Raw genomic sequence first — 14,533 nt, forward strand, 5'->3', positions numbered from 1 at the left:
TAACCAGTCGGGTCCATTTGGGAAGAAGTCAATAAGTCCCTCTTCAGCATGGGATAAATAATGGATCAAAGATAAACATTCCCCCCAACATTGGCAGGGAGTGATTGGACTGGCACATCCTGACACAAATCACGGGCTGACGTTATCGACTGCTGTGGCAGTGACGACGGCATCCGGCCCGTTTGGGTCAGCGCCTCAAACTGATGTTGTTCAGTTTGTCCCGTATCAACCACTCAAGCTGTTCACTCCCATCATGCTTTGCAGAAACTGATAAATTATGTCATTTCAATAGATCAAGGCACTAGCGCAGTGCGGCATTTATCAGTGCATTTGATCTACTGAAAATATTGATTACTGTCAACATGATGCTTTGTGAAATATTAAAAAATATATCCAATTATAACGGTCCCACTAACGATGTCTTCAAATAATGGACATTCATTTGTAACTATATTGTCATATCTGGCATGGCATTAATTTAACATATTAACATAGATTAATTTAGTAGTCTTCCACATATAAGTAAACCATCACAGTGGCTCGATTGTTATAATTAACAATATGATCAACGTATTCAGAATTTATTTAAATTGATACCCCTATTATTTTTCCAACGAAAAATCATCATTACATTTTTGTTGGAACCGTAAAAGATAAAAAAAGCATTAAAAAATTATCCTATAAATGATTATACAGTATTACTATATCATACTGTACTACATAGTTGTTTAAGTTGAATTAGTTCACAACAAGCCTATTTTGAATTACTATTGACAAGGTAAAAATCTTTGCACAATAGATTTTTAATTAGAGCAGTATAAGTCAATAAAATGATTAATATGTGCTTCTATGATCGTTGTATAATAGTTACTATTATTTTAACAATTCTTCCAAAACGCAATTTGAATAAAAAAAAAGTTTAATAATGAAAATTCTCTTGACTCGATTAGAAATGAATGCGCAGGTGCAGACTCGTTTCTAAACCTATAGGTGACGCTGTTTCTCTTTGTTCGAGACGGTCATCAAATTTTGGGTGTGGGAGCGTGTCATAAAATTATCAAAGACACGCCTTAAAACTCGTAAAACATTTTTAGCAAATAATTAAAATATAAAATGCATAAATATAATTGAAAAAGCACAAAACAAGCTACTTTTTTAGTGACATTGTTGCGAACGTTTGCGCTACAAGTGTTCGTGTTCTCGCCTCCCCCTATCATTCGCGCCAATTATCGTCTGAGGGTGGAGTCACAAACTAGAGGAAGGTTTTTGATTGGTAAGCAGATATGCCAATCACTTGTTGCCTTCCCGATAAGGCTAGCACAGCCCACGCGCGCGCCCAGTTTCACTCAAAAGTGTTAAATCCACCCAAGGAGCCACACCGAGGAGAGGTGAACCTCTACAAAGTCTGGCAAAGTCCAACAAATGACACTTTTAACGCCTCTACAAAGAAGCTATTTTTCAACTTGACTACCTGTTGTTTCTTTTCAGCAACAGTTTCTTTCAGCAACGCGACCGGTGACCATTTGAGTGGCGAACATGACTTGAACGCAACGCCCGCTAACAAAAGTCTCTTTTGGCTATGAGCTGCCGGGTGTGGATGGTGATGATGAAGCCTGGAAGTGGCCTCCTCTCGCCACCTTGGACAAGCCGCCGCTCAGGTGTCTCGTTCAGCCACAGCCGACTGGTTGGGAGGCGTGTACACCCGTGACAGCCAGGATTTGAGACAATTTTTTGGGAAGGGGATGAGACGGAGACTCTAACGACCGAGGAAGAGTGAGAGAGAGAAAAGAGAGAAGAGAGAGAGTTTCTTGGAGCTGCCAAAGAGGCGCGCGCCATGGCCTCGGAGGTGGTGTGCGGGCTGGTCTTCAGGCTGCTGTTGCCTGCCTGCCTCGCAGCCGGTGAGTTTTTAATTTAAATTTCGAATATATCGCGTTTCCATTTCGGACTGGAGATGAGTGACGGATTACGTCACCCTTGTTTACCCCCCTTCTTCTAAACACTTAGCTACTTGCACGTAATTTACAACGTAAACAAATAATTTCAATTTGCCCTACTTTCATTGAAGGCAGCATTTAAACTACAGTAAAACACAAACGGTGCCTTCATGGCAGTTGTTGAAAATAACTTTTACACTGACGAATTAACTTCATTCCTATCAATATCAAAAGAGAACTGGACAGTGTGCTTTAAGATAACCTGTCAACTACTAAAAGCATTGGATTTGGGGCTTTTTTTGTGGGGAAATTACATTTAACTACATAACCATGGTTGTATTGACTTCTAAGATATAATAAGAGAATTAGCATTGACCCTGGATTATTTGAAGGCATTTTTTAACTAAGGCACAGTTTTTCTCTAAAGGTCATTTTCTAAAGAAACTAGAAATTTCAGCCCCATTCAGTTTCAGAAAACGTTATTTATCCGCCTGGGTTAATGGAAGGAGCAGAGAGCAATACAGGTAAATTATTAAATGTGAAATTAAAAAAAAACTTTCACATCAATGTAAAAACAAAAGTGATGCTCTCCATCTTCTCCCTTCAACATTTCAAATCTTCTTTAAAAGTTTTGTTCTATTTCAAGCTAAATTACCTTGAGTGTAACCACTTCACTTACAGTAATGAAAAACAAAAGTGACATTTTCCCCCAGCTGCCTTGAAGGCAACATTTAATCAAAGTGGCATAATTCACCTCAAGGCTCCAAAGTACTTTTAGACACTTATATTGATTCATCTGATTGGAAAATGAAAGGTGACATTTACCCCAGCTGCCTCAATGAAGTAGCAACCAAATGCCTTCTACAGACATGAATGTCAACATTATTATTGTAGTATTTTCTAATATAAATCTACACCTCAGGGAAATGTGATTGCACTGTGGTCATGTGAATGTGCTGCATAATGAATCTTGCCTTCAAGACACGTGGTGAAAATGGCCTTTTACACTTTATTTACGTCACCATGAGTGAATTTAAACATTAAAAATGACAACTGTACAGAAGCCTGTTTGTTTTAAACACTATCCATCCAAAATGGGTGTTGTACCTTCAACCCAGTTGCAGTCACAATATTTATGGTAAGTTAAATTAGCCACTTTAAGGAGTAATGTCACCGTCGGGGTTATTTGGGGAAAAGGACCTTTGCTACTTTTTGACATGGAAGTGCCAGCCATTATAGATAAATAAAGCACCTTAGGTCAGGCCCTAAATCTGTCAGCAGTGCTAGACCTAAATTCCCTTAAATGATACGTGGATTGATGCGTGTTTATTCACGTCAGCGTTCACCTTGCGTGACTGTAAATATAAAATCCTCCACAATCTGGATGATTCATTCATAAACAAGCTTTTATTGCACTTGTATTTAGCTCGTATTACAGGCAATTTATGGATGTTGGAGTTAGAATAAAAGCAATGAAAATGTGCATAATTTTTCATTCAAATGTTTTCCCCCCATTATTTATGTATTTTTTAATGTATGTTCATTTTTAACACATTTAATATTTTATGGTTAACTCCTGGATAGTAATAGAAAAAGAAAGCAAAACTGCGCTGCTTTTCCATGTATAAATATGACATTTTCTTTCAATTTTTAGATATATTTTTTAACTTTTATAAAAAATCTTTTTAGTATATTTTATTATCTATAGTGCACAACAATTGCTGTGGATTTCCATGCAATGGAGATCGGGACAGGAAGATGTTTGCGGAAATATCAGTGGATTTGATACAAATAAATAAATAAAAAGCTATTGCATATATTTAACTTTAAAAAAAAAACCAGATCACTGCTAATTAAGTACAAATTAGCGAAACTTTATATGCTCACTAATTTGGATTCACCTGTTTTGTTTGACATCTTTGGCATATTGAACCATTTTTAGGCATAAATGTTTCAAGTTGAACTTGGTGACTTGTTGTTCATTGAGTGGTTCATTAGAGGTGCGGTCATGTCCTGGCCTCAATGAAGTGGTGTTTACTTTTGGGTGTTTAAGCGGCCATTTTGTGGTCAGGCCACAAATGCACAAGGAGTCACGAAGGTCCGAGCCCATCTTTTTTTTTTTTTTTTTTTTTTTTTTATAAGCGTGCCGTAATGCACAAGCATCACCGACCGCATCGTTATTTCCAGAAGCCATTGCGAGGTCATGCATGGGCTCCATTAATTGGTGGAAAGCCGTTTTAACATCATGAATTATTAATGCGGATTGCCAATGAGAGAATTGACTTGCCTTTTATCGTAAGCATACCTTTTTAATAATTGATGTCTTTTTGGGAGTGCAAAATGAGCACTCCTGTCCGTCGTCACCGACAGGAAGCGGGGAGGAGGGAAATGTAAAGTGGAACGTATGGGATAATGCTCGGCGGCGGCAGACTGCGGTGATGGCGACGATGTCATCGGGCAAGGGCTGTCGAGGGTCACGCCTTGATGAAAATGTCCGCCGATAATCGAAGTAGTAATCACCCCAACCTGTGACCCCAACTCTAACACTTTGCTGAGTTTTCTTACCACCACCCAACTCGCCTGTTTCAGGCCACCGTGAACAAAATGGACGGCTTATAAGATAATACAGCGGGCATGGGAGCTTCATTTTAGGATAAACATGATGTATATAAGATATATGTATTTGTTACATTCATCTTTGATTTGAGATTTTTATTATGAAATCACAAACTTTGTCTGAATGAAAAGAATGAAAGTATGAGAGAGAAACAAAAGGAAGCAAATGGAATGACCTCTCAGTGTTTAGTGCATTTGCAGCCAAGTGATAAAAAAGACCAAAGTCGGAGTGACGACGGACTGCTTTTTGTTTCTGGGATTCAAACACCTGCCGCTTCCTTCCCATCCGCCACCACATATGCATCCCCGCCACTGTCGCTCGCGTTACGTAGTTGCTTTTTTAAACCCTCCTAGATCCCTGATGGCCATCTAGCATCACCTCTTTTGAAAACCCACAGCCGTAGAGTCCTTGTGTACACAATATGTACAAGACCCAAACAACACCCACCACAGCTGTGTAGTACAGTTTTGTTTTTTTTTTGACTGGAGGACAAGCCTGTCAAAGCCAAGCTCCTGGGTGCTGTTTCTCCAAAATCAACAAATAGCAGAGCATCGCCGTGTAGTTGGATCTTGATCGTAAGAGAGACTGTTTTGTCGTGTTTTTGCGACTGATAAGGGGCTAGTTGCATTAGCCACATTAGCATGACTCTGAAACTTGACATGAAAAGAAATTGGACATTTTCTTTACAATGTTTTAATGTATGTAAAAGTTATGGAATGTAATTTGGCATTCTGAATATTGCCGCAATCATCTCATATCAAATTAGCTCGCAACTACTTGTCACTTGATCTCTAAGACACACTTATTGACCTTTTGTGACCACTTTCCATTAGCCACATTAGCATGACTTGCAAACTTAATTATTTAAGCAGAACAAACAACAAAAACATGACTCACATTTGTTGTTAAAGTTTATTAAAGGGAAACTAACTTATTAGTAACTGCTAGCAACTCAAATTAGCATGACTCACAAACTTGTTTTTTGTTTGAAATAAGACAAATAAAAGCATTACTGTTTGTTGTTCAAATCTATTAAGCGCAAACTAGCATGCTACTACTTAACATTCAACATTGCTAGCTAGTTTGTTGGCATTCGCTACATTAGCTTGACAAACAACAAGATTATGATCTTTTTCCTCCAATGATCATCTTATGTGTGTGTTTTTAAGTCTATTCAAGTCATATTTAAAGTTAAGATTTGCACAGGAGTGACTTGATACTCTTCTGGTTTAAAAAAAAAAAGTTCTTCTGCTGGTTAAGAATTCCTCACTTATCGCTCGAGGTGCTACGCTGCGCCTCCTTAACATCCGTTTATATTTCTGGCCCCAAACTCTGCCTTCTTTGTGGTTTTGTGTCAGCTTTTGCGGCTTTTTGAAAGACGAGACGAGACAAAGGTCCGCTTCAACTTATTTTTTTTGCTTCATGTGATATGTGAAAACAAAAGGCGCTTATATTCTTATTTTTTTATGGATCCACAGCGAGTGACTCAACAAAAGCAGACGGGAAGCATAGAGTCAAGCGTCTGCAGATAAATACCTCAAACCACTTGGCTCCTGATATTTTTTTTAGCAGTTAGTGGGAGGCTTACGTACTGTATAGTCTTAATAATTAGATTAGGCTTTCAGTGTGAGAGCAGTAAGGGGAGCCAAGGCAAATGTTGGCTGAATGGGACCTTTGAGTGTGCAAAGATAAATAAAAGCAGTGTTTTTTTAGCAGTCCACTAATTTTTTTAGGCTTGTTAATGATGCGCTTGTTGATTTTCGAGCAGAAAGAAAGAACTTGAGAGGACTCAACGCATACCTCCAGAAAAAAAAGGGAGGGAGGCTTGATACAATAAATTCAAACAAGGTTTTACAGCTTTTAAAGGAGGAATATGCTTTTATTTCATTGCATAAGTGCATCCAGTAAAACTTAGCGGAACTCTGCTTATAACTTGAAAATGGCGACGCTTCACCCAGCCTACCTTGCAAGTCACGGAAGGGCTGTACTTGAAGTGCAAGTTTGCATTTAAGTGTTTGAACATTTTGCACTAAAGTACACGTGTCATTTGTTGTGATGCATCCTCGACTCTCTAAACAGGAAATGGCTTTATTGGCTGAGTAATGCGCTATCTAATGTGTCCATGTTTTTTTTTTTTTAAACAACACTTTGTACCAATGTTTTCCTCAATACCTGGTAAATGGCAAAAAAATCAACACCCATGCTAACATTAGCTTAGCAGTTCACGCTCCACTTTCTTGGCATACATAAATGAGAAGAAAATGAATACACATACTGATAATATTTTAGTGTTCTACTCCACAGTCTCACTTTCTTGGGATGGCTGTTTTGAACTCAGAAGGAAATAAACACACATGCTAACATTAGCTTAATCACGCTTTGTCTTCTCTGTCCTCAGCTTGTCTCTTCAGGTACAACGTCCTGTCCCTCATCTACCTCATCTACCTCCTGCTTATTCCTCTCTTCCCCGAACCCACATGTACCACCATGCAGGGTAAGACCCCCTCGTCCTCCCCCCACAAACCACCTCGGAAACCTATTTACCTCCACCGAGAAAGAATAATACGACGACGTAATACATTTCCATTACCGTGTACAGAAACTACCGAGTCCACTTGAACCTTGCAAATCTTCTCCGGTGATTTGGCGCAAAGCAAACACGTGTTGATATTGAGGCTATTAATGGCAAAAACTTTGTTGAGGCTTGACTGAATGATCATTCATCGTAATGCTTGTCACTCCTGATGCCGTTTAATGTTCTTTCAAGTTTAACTCCTTTGAATTTAAAACCTCTGAGGTTTATTCGGCGCGGCGGTTTGGACTGCGGTCGCCGAGCAGAACACCTCTTACCACAGAAGAAAGCACCCGTGGTTCTCAATAATAAATAAAGGCATCTCGGGGCAGTGTCCTGAGCGTCTCCAGCTGAAATAACAATCAGGAAGTCGAGCAGCACTGCCAGAGTGGACCACTTACATGTTCATCAATAGTTAAAGAGACAGGGAAGAGGAATGTTCACTGATCCCATCCCCAAGTTAGAAACACGTCAGGATTGGACTGAACATTAGGTACATTTGCATGATCAATTTTTATTTTATTTTTTTAAATCAAAAAGAAAGCAGCCATTTTAGGGATTCATTTCCAGAGGAATACTTGACAATATCATGCCCCTTATGGTGAAATGAGGTTGTATCATTTTTATTAAGCCAGACGATGCCTTCTATTTGGGAAACCGCCCTAAGGTGCTCAAGGGATGATGTCTTAATCATGTTGTAAAAATCAAAACGAGTCAAGATGAGTGTGACTCAACCTTTGTACAAAAATGTGGAAAAATCACCCGCAGCCGAAGCAAAGTTGATCCTTTGCACCTTTTTTTTTTTCGCAGAAAGCGGCGAAACACTCCCCACACATCCTCGTTTACAAGCGCTCTTTTCCAGACTTCGCCGCCTCCTGGGGAATCACAAATTGCTCAGGGTTCAAATATGCTGATTTGATCAGATCTCACCAGTAGCTTCACCTAGGCCAGGGCCGTGCAAAACTGAATGGTGCAACGTTGAACCTGCTCACACCCAAAAAAAAAAAAACAGTCGCAGAATCTTCATCAAAGGAGTTGGATTGTTCGACTGTGCAGTCTCCTAGCAACGTTTTCCCCAAATACCTGTCGCTGCGCAATAAAACCGCTTACATGTGCAGTGCAGCTGGGGTAGCTTTCTGGTATTTGAGGGCAGTTTTGGGAAGGTCATTAAGTGTGACCACCAACCACTACATAGTCAATGTCTTCACCAGAGGGGGCATTCTAACTAGCACGGCGTGCAACACTTTACGTGTTTTCAACAGTACGCGGTGTTCTAGGTAGGAGAAATTTGAGTACTCCAACAAAAAAAAAAAAAATCTGCCTTGGGTACGTGTTTATTTGACGTGCATGGTCAGGAAGACAGTCAAGCCGGACGAAGCCATGACGATAACCAACTTCAAAATAAAATTTTGGCAAATACGCATGTATTGTATTTTATCAGTGCCTTGGTTTCTCGACTGTCGAGGGTGGTTTTTGATGGTGACTGAGATTTTTTGTCGTGCATCCAGGCTACACAGGGCGTCTGCTGCAGTCACTGTGCTTCACCAGTGTGTCCTTCCTGCTCCTGCATATTATTTATCAGATTACGGTCAACAGCCTCCTGGCCGGCAGCTCCATCAGCTCCGACTTCAACTGTAAGTAGCGCGCAGAAGTTCACGTTCAGTTCATGTGGTCTTGTTTCACTTATTTGCATCTTAAAGATTCTTCTTCCTTTTTCTTTCTTTGCTTTGCAATGCATATTCTGTCTCTGTTTATGTATTGAATCTAAGAAGTTGGCAATCATTTATTTATGAATAACAGACTTGACCTAACATCTGTGCTTGGACAATCCCACAACTCCCAATGCATTCCACTCGCAGCAGTGATTGATGCTGAGACATACCGTGTTGAAATTGTTGAAGAGCAAAAAAAGTGCTTCTTCCCTCACAGAATTGACTTAATGAAAATGTTCAGTCGTTTGCCAGGAAGGCAGAAAACTCCATTAAGAGATTATCTTGTGAAATGAAGTTACATACTCAGCGTAATTAAGAAATGTCGCTCGCCGTTTACAGAAAATGAACACTCGACGCAACACCAATTCTTTTCTATGTATGACACTCGTTCTCATGAATAAACATAACTCAGTGACGGAAATCGGCGTGTTAGATTCATTAATGAGGATATTGAGGGTTTACAGGTTCACCTTTTCACCATTTAAAAAACATTTATGTACAACAACTGCAGAGAATACCAAGTGTTTATCATCTTCGGGTAATAATATTTATTTGTTTGTTTATTTATGTATTATTCTAGTTTACTTGTATAAGACAACTTAATTTTTTGCGTTTTATTTCTACTTGATAAAGTATTATGCTGTATTATGGCTTCTGGCATCACTTGCGCATCATTTATTTTTATGTATGTGGTATTTCGCAAGTGGTGTGTTCAGTCAACCGAAGGGTGTGGTGGTGTGTGGCAGGAAAATGACGTGAAAACGTGACGGTTTGGACATGATAAGACGCCCCCGCCTCCCCCTCCTCCTCCTCCATTTCGTCAGCTCCACCCATGTCTTTGACAGTTCACAGCACAGAAAGCCCCAAACTCTTTGTAAATACTCACTCACACACACACACACCGTGTTGAGTCAGCACTGAGGAATGGCGGATGACTCTGAAGGAAAAGGCGGTGACCAGTGGACGAACGGCGGGGGCAGCTGGAGCCCTGCAGCGTATCTCTGTCGTACTCCCCTTCAAGGCGGTCGACGTCTTTAAGAGGAAATACAGGAAAAATTCTTGAAAGGGGCAGACAGAGGCGGGAGGTTGGTAAGGGGAACCACCTCAGTGCGAAGGAAGACTCCTTGTTTACGCCAACGCCAGAAGGAAAAGGGTGTCAAGGGGTTGAATACCAGATTTAGAAAGGTCAGATGAGGGAGGCATTGACTGGAAATGCAGGAAACGATACCCAAAGCAGAGAAATGCACCCAACACGACACTTTTTCTTCCCCTTTATATTTAATGATTTTTACAACCTGTACTACAGCATAGAAACTGTCCCATACAACGACTATATTGTCTAATTTACCATTTTATGTTGCACATATACATCATATTTAATATATGCACCAATCCAAATGAGGTGATCATTCATTTATTCATTACTTCCCGATCAGTTCAAGTCTATCTGCGACCGCATATTCATAAAATTCCTACACCCTGATTGGGAATCAGCGGTTTACAGGACTAATGTGCTTTGTGGCGTTGCATTATGTATCATCTCCACAAACTTGTGGTTCTCTCCCTCAGTGCCTTATTAAACAGCCCCCAAGGTGTTAAAAATACGAGGGAGTCCCCCAGTAAACGTCCGGCAAAGTTGCGCCTGTTTGTCTGAGCATTCTCAATAGGTGGAAACGGACCCCCACTGCCCCGCAGTGACGTTCAGGAACACTTGAAGTACTCGGAAGGAAAGATGGCATTCTTCTTCCCTTGAGATTCAGCGTAGGAGCTGTATTGAAGTCAAAGAACGGAATCTTTTCTTATGTTTGTAGTTTGCGTACTGCTGATAATGATTTATAAGATGTTGTGGGATTGCTATTAGCGTGTAGGAAATACTCGTAAACATGCTCACTAAACATTTTCTTTCCATACCAGGTTCTGCGTGGGAAAAATCCATCAGACAAATTGGATTTGAAAGGTAAGCATAAGTCCGACCACAAATGTACATGTCAGTTAATGACATTATTGTACTTTGCTGAAGACCGTAAGTGTTTAAGTGTTGGCATTTTCTTCTGTAGTTTCGCGCATGAAGGGTGTGCTAGCTTTAGCGCTCACTTGAGCAATCCCATTGTCAGGAACAGACAGATTGACTCATGTTTTGGTGGAGGGCCGAGTCAGCAACAAGCAAATTCTCCTTACGCAAAGTGAGTGCGCCAAAGGTCCTGGACATTGAAGAATAGCCCTTAAAATTCTGATAGCCCCACCCCGAGGTCGAAAATTGCCCCGTTCCATGTTGCATGTGTCGTTTTTTGACATAAGAATGACACAGAAAAAATGAAGGGTGGGAAAAGGGCCTCTTTTCCAGGCAGTGTAACAACCTGACAATGACGGTAAAGAGCACTTTGGTGTCCCTCTGTGGCCTCCTGATGAAAACGAAACCCAGTTAGGCTGCCGCCATGTCTGCCCGCTTGTGCGCACTGATCCCGTTAGTTGCGGCTTCCTACGTACGTACGGGAATGTCAAAAGTTGCCCCGTTCAACGTGATCTGATGGATGTTTGAGGATAGGAGATTTAGCGCTTCTATTGATGGGAGAGATGAGAGTAGTGGTCGTTAAATTTAACGGCTGCTTCGTCCTACATTCTAATAACATACATGCGAGTGTCTTTAGTTTTAATCTTTTTATCTTTATTTTTAGTATAATGTAGTCATTTGTACTTTATTTAATGGTTTTCTGTTTTCCCAGATGAATAAATGTATTTATGACAAACTACATTGAGTCATACGTCTAATTAAAGGTCTCGATGTGAGGTTTTTCCATTATATAATTTAGTGGGTGATATAATCTCATACTCGCTAACCGAAAAAGTCACATTTTGAGCGATGATTAGTATGCTCTGTTTATTGTCAACAGTTTCATTAGGCTCGGAGTTGCATTTGCCGTAAAACAGATGTAGGAACAATAGCTTGGATGATAAAAAGCATGCAATAAGAGTTTTTGGGAAAGCTGTTAGTCATTTTAGGACAATCGTGACGCCTCATAAACAAAAGTGGCACCCCTAAATCACAGCAAGTCACGCCAAGCTCGCTACTACTGTAGCTGCCGCTTTTAGCTTCTTGTTTTGGTAGTTACACAGACACACACACACATTTTGATTAAAAAAAAAAAAAAAAAAGTCTGTTTATGATTATATATGGTGCTGGATTTGCACCAGGTATGCCCCCCCACAGTCACTTGTTTACAACAGTGCATTTAAAACAGTTGGAATTATTTAATTATTTGGTTTTAGTTCATATAAAACCTCAGCACACATTAAAATAACACTTGAATGAACGGAAACAATCCCCATGTGAAGAGCCATTGTTTCCTCACTGATGTGATGCGTTCAAGTGTAACAGGATTGTGTTCCTTTTTTTGTGTTTTGTGTTCTCAGCGTGATAGGTGCCGACGCGGGAAACGGCATCCGAATATTCATACCGGACATCGGCATGTGCATGGTGGGGGGGGCCATCTGGTTTTTGTGTCGCAGTCTGGTACAGAAGAGGCCGCCTGAGGACATGGCTCAGGATAATGCCCACTTCCAAGCTGAGGAACAAGTGCGATCTTCTTGTTTTACTGCTCACTCACCTTTATACGCTTTGGAAACTTCTTTTTCCACTTGTATGAAAACTATAAATGCTTAAGTCCATTACTGTCACTGAAAGGAAGAAGACGAGAAGCTGAGCCTGGAAGATCACATCCTGCTGGACGAGGACTCGGACGGAGGTTACGAGGCTGAGGAAGATGAGGAGGATGAGGTTGAGGGAGAAGGTGAGGTGGCGGAGGAGGAGGAAGAAGAAGAAGAAGCCAAGGAGAGCGCCAAGATGAAGATCCTGCGGCTGGTGGGAAAGGTGGCATCCAAAGTCAAGGAGCTCATTGGAAACCTGATCACCACGGCAGGGAAGGTGGTGGTGACCATCTTGTTGGGGACCACAGGTGAGGTCTCATCAACCCAGCGAAGCCACTAGCCGGAATCCACCAATTTGTGCACATGTTTCTTTGTTCCAGGGATGATGCTTCCTTCCCTCACCTCGGCCGTCTACTTCTTCATCTTCCTATTCCTGTGCACCTGGTGGTCTCTGCGCCGCACTTTTGACACGCTAATGTTCAGCTGCATGTGCGTGCTGATGGCCATCTTCAGTGCCGGCCATCTGGTGGTTCTCTACCTCTACCAGTTCCAGTTTTTCCAGGAGTCAGTCGCGCCAGACGACGGCTTCATCAGGTCAGGTCCTCCGTTTGAGGTGCCGAACATGGTCATTTAGCGTCCATCCATCCATCCATCCATCCATCCATCCATCCATCCATCCATCCATCCATCCATCCATCCATCCATCCATCCATCCATCCATCCATCCATCCATCCATCCATCCATCCATCCATCCATCCATCCATCCATCCATCCATCCATCCATCCATCCATCCATCCATCCATCCATCCATCCACAACCCAACTATTTGTATAGAAACTATTAAAAAGTACATTTCCCATAGCAAAGTTTGTTGATTCACCACAAAACACCCAGAGGGAAGCTAGCTTCCTAATGCACGAGTACTTTTTAAGCCTATTACACACCACAACATTTGGGGGGGAGCCTGCAGGAGCTTGTTTAAAGCACAACAAATATTTACTTGTTGTTTGAGACAGGAAGAAGGCAACAAAACGGCAACAAAAGCAGCTGCAGACTGGCTGTATTGGACTCAGCCACTCAGTGCACACGCATGGACATCAGCGCTTTTAAGAGCTTCTACTACAAGCACCCTGCTTGTTATATTATGCATGAGGCAGGAGACAACCTGTTGCGCTGCGGTTTGTGTAGTAACAACCACATGGTTTCACATCTGGACCACACACGATTGATTCGTTGTCAGTTTATGAATTAAATAGAATCATTGAAAAAATTGCAAAATATCCATACATGTAAAAATTGTATTTAAAATATTATGCAAAAAAAAAGTCAATTATCAATGTATGTATATAAATGGATTAATCAGTCATGCCTAACGTCCAGCCTCTCCTGCAGGTACTTTGGCATGTCACCCATCATTCAGAGTGACTGCGGCCGTACGTGGAAGCTGATGGTGCACCCCAAGAGAAAGTGGCACCATTTTGTCAACCCTGTCATGCTGCTGCTTCTCTATTATACATTGGCCACGCTCATACGCCTCTGGCTGCAGGAGCCTATTGACCAGCTGACCGTAAGCCCATGTACACTATTCATGATAAATATATTGCAGATTTTCATAACATGATTCAAAAATAATTAAAAGATTGTTTTCTATAAATAATAGAAATAAATATTTGTTACTCAAGAAAAACACCATTAGTATTGGGATCATGTAAAAATGACCTCTGAGCTATTTTGAGAAGTCCAGTTAAGTATTGGCGCAATTTCCATTTATAGGAAGTGAAATGTGGTGTGACACAGGAACCTTTTCGGGAAGTTTGAAAGAAAAGGTTTCACGATAATGCATGATGGTAATAAGGAGTCATTTTGTGAAGTTTACGGCTAAACTCAATGGACAAAAGAATTGGGACAGGTTCTACAGGATGTAAAAGTGACCTCGGACCCATTTTGTTTGTACAAGGTTGCGCTACTCTGTTCTGTAATGGTGTTATAGATTAATGAGGTTTTTTTTGTGTCCAAGTTCAATACTTGCTTGTCAGCCTTATGGCGCTATA

The 14,533-nt window shown here is 40.9% G+C and overlaps 1 protein-coding gene across 4 annotated transcripts in view; it reads left to right on the forward strand.

The window, feature by feature from the left end:
- Positions 1–1,328: 1,328 nt before the first annotated feature.
- Positions 1,329–14,533, forward strand: part of piezo2b (piezo-type mechanosensitive ion channel component 2b) — a 33,934-nt gene continuing 20,729 nt past the window's right edge. For 2 of the 4 annotated variants that reach the window (XM_088395890.1, XM_088395892.1), the window contains exons 1-8: positions 1,330–1,898; positions 6,950–7,045; positions 8,632–8,757; positions 10,750–10,792; positions 12,247–12,409; positions 12,518–12,788; positions 12,861–13,074; positions 13,875–14,049. In XM_088395890.1, coding sequence (XP_088252016.1) covers positions 1,835–1,898; positions 6,950–7,045; positions 8,632–8,757; positions 10,750–10,792; positions 12,247–12,409; positions 12,518–12,788; positions 12,861–13,074; positions 13,875–14,049 — 1,152 coding nt within the window. In that variant the 5' untranslated portion in view covers positions 1,330–1,834. Of the gene's footprint in view, positions 1,899–6,949; positions 7,046–8,631; positions 8,758–10,749; positions 10,793–12,246; positions 12,410–12,517; positions 12,789–12,860; positions 13,075–13,874; positions 14,050–14,533 lie in introns of all 4 variants that reach the window. The other 2 variants (XM_088395891.1, XM_088395893.1) reach the window with 2 other exon arrangements.

This window comes from Syngnathus floridae, chromosome 14 (assembly GCF_059516105.1).
Source record: "Syngnathus floridae isolate MCC-2025c chromosome 14, RoL_Sflo_1.0, whole genome shotgun sequence".
In the NCBI taxonomy this organism is placed as follows: domain Eukaryota; kingdom Metazoa; phylum Chordata; class Actinopteri; order Syngnathiformes; family Syngnathidae; genus Syngnathus; species Syngnathus floridae.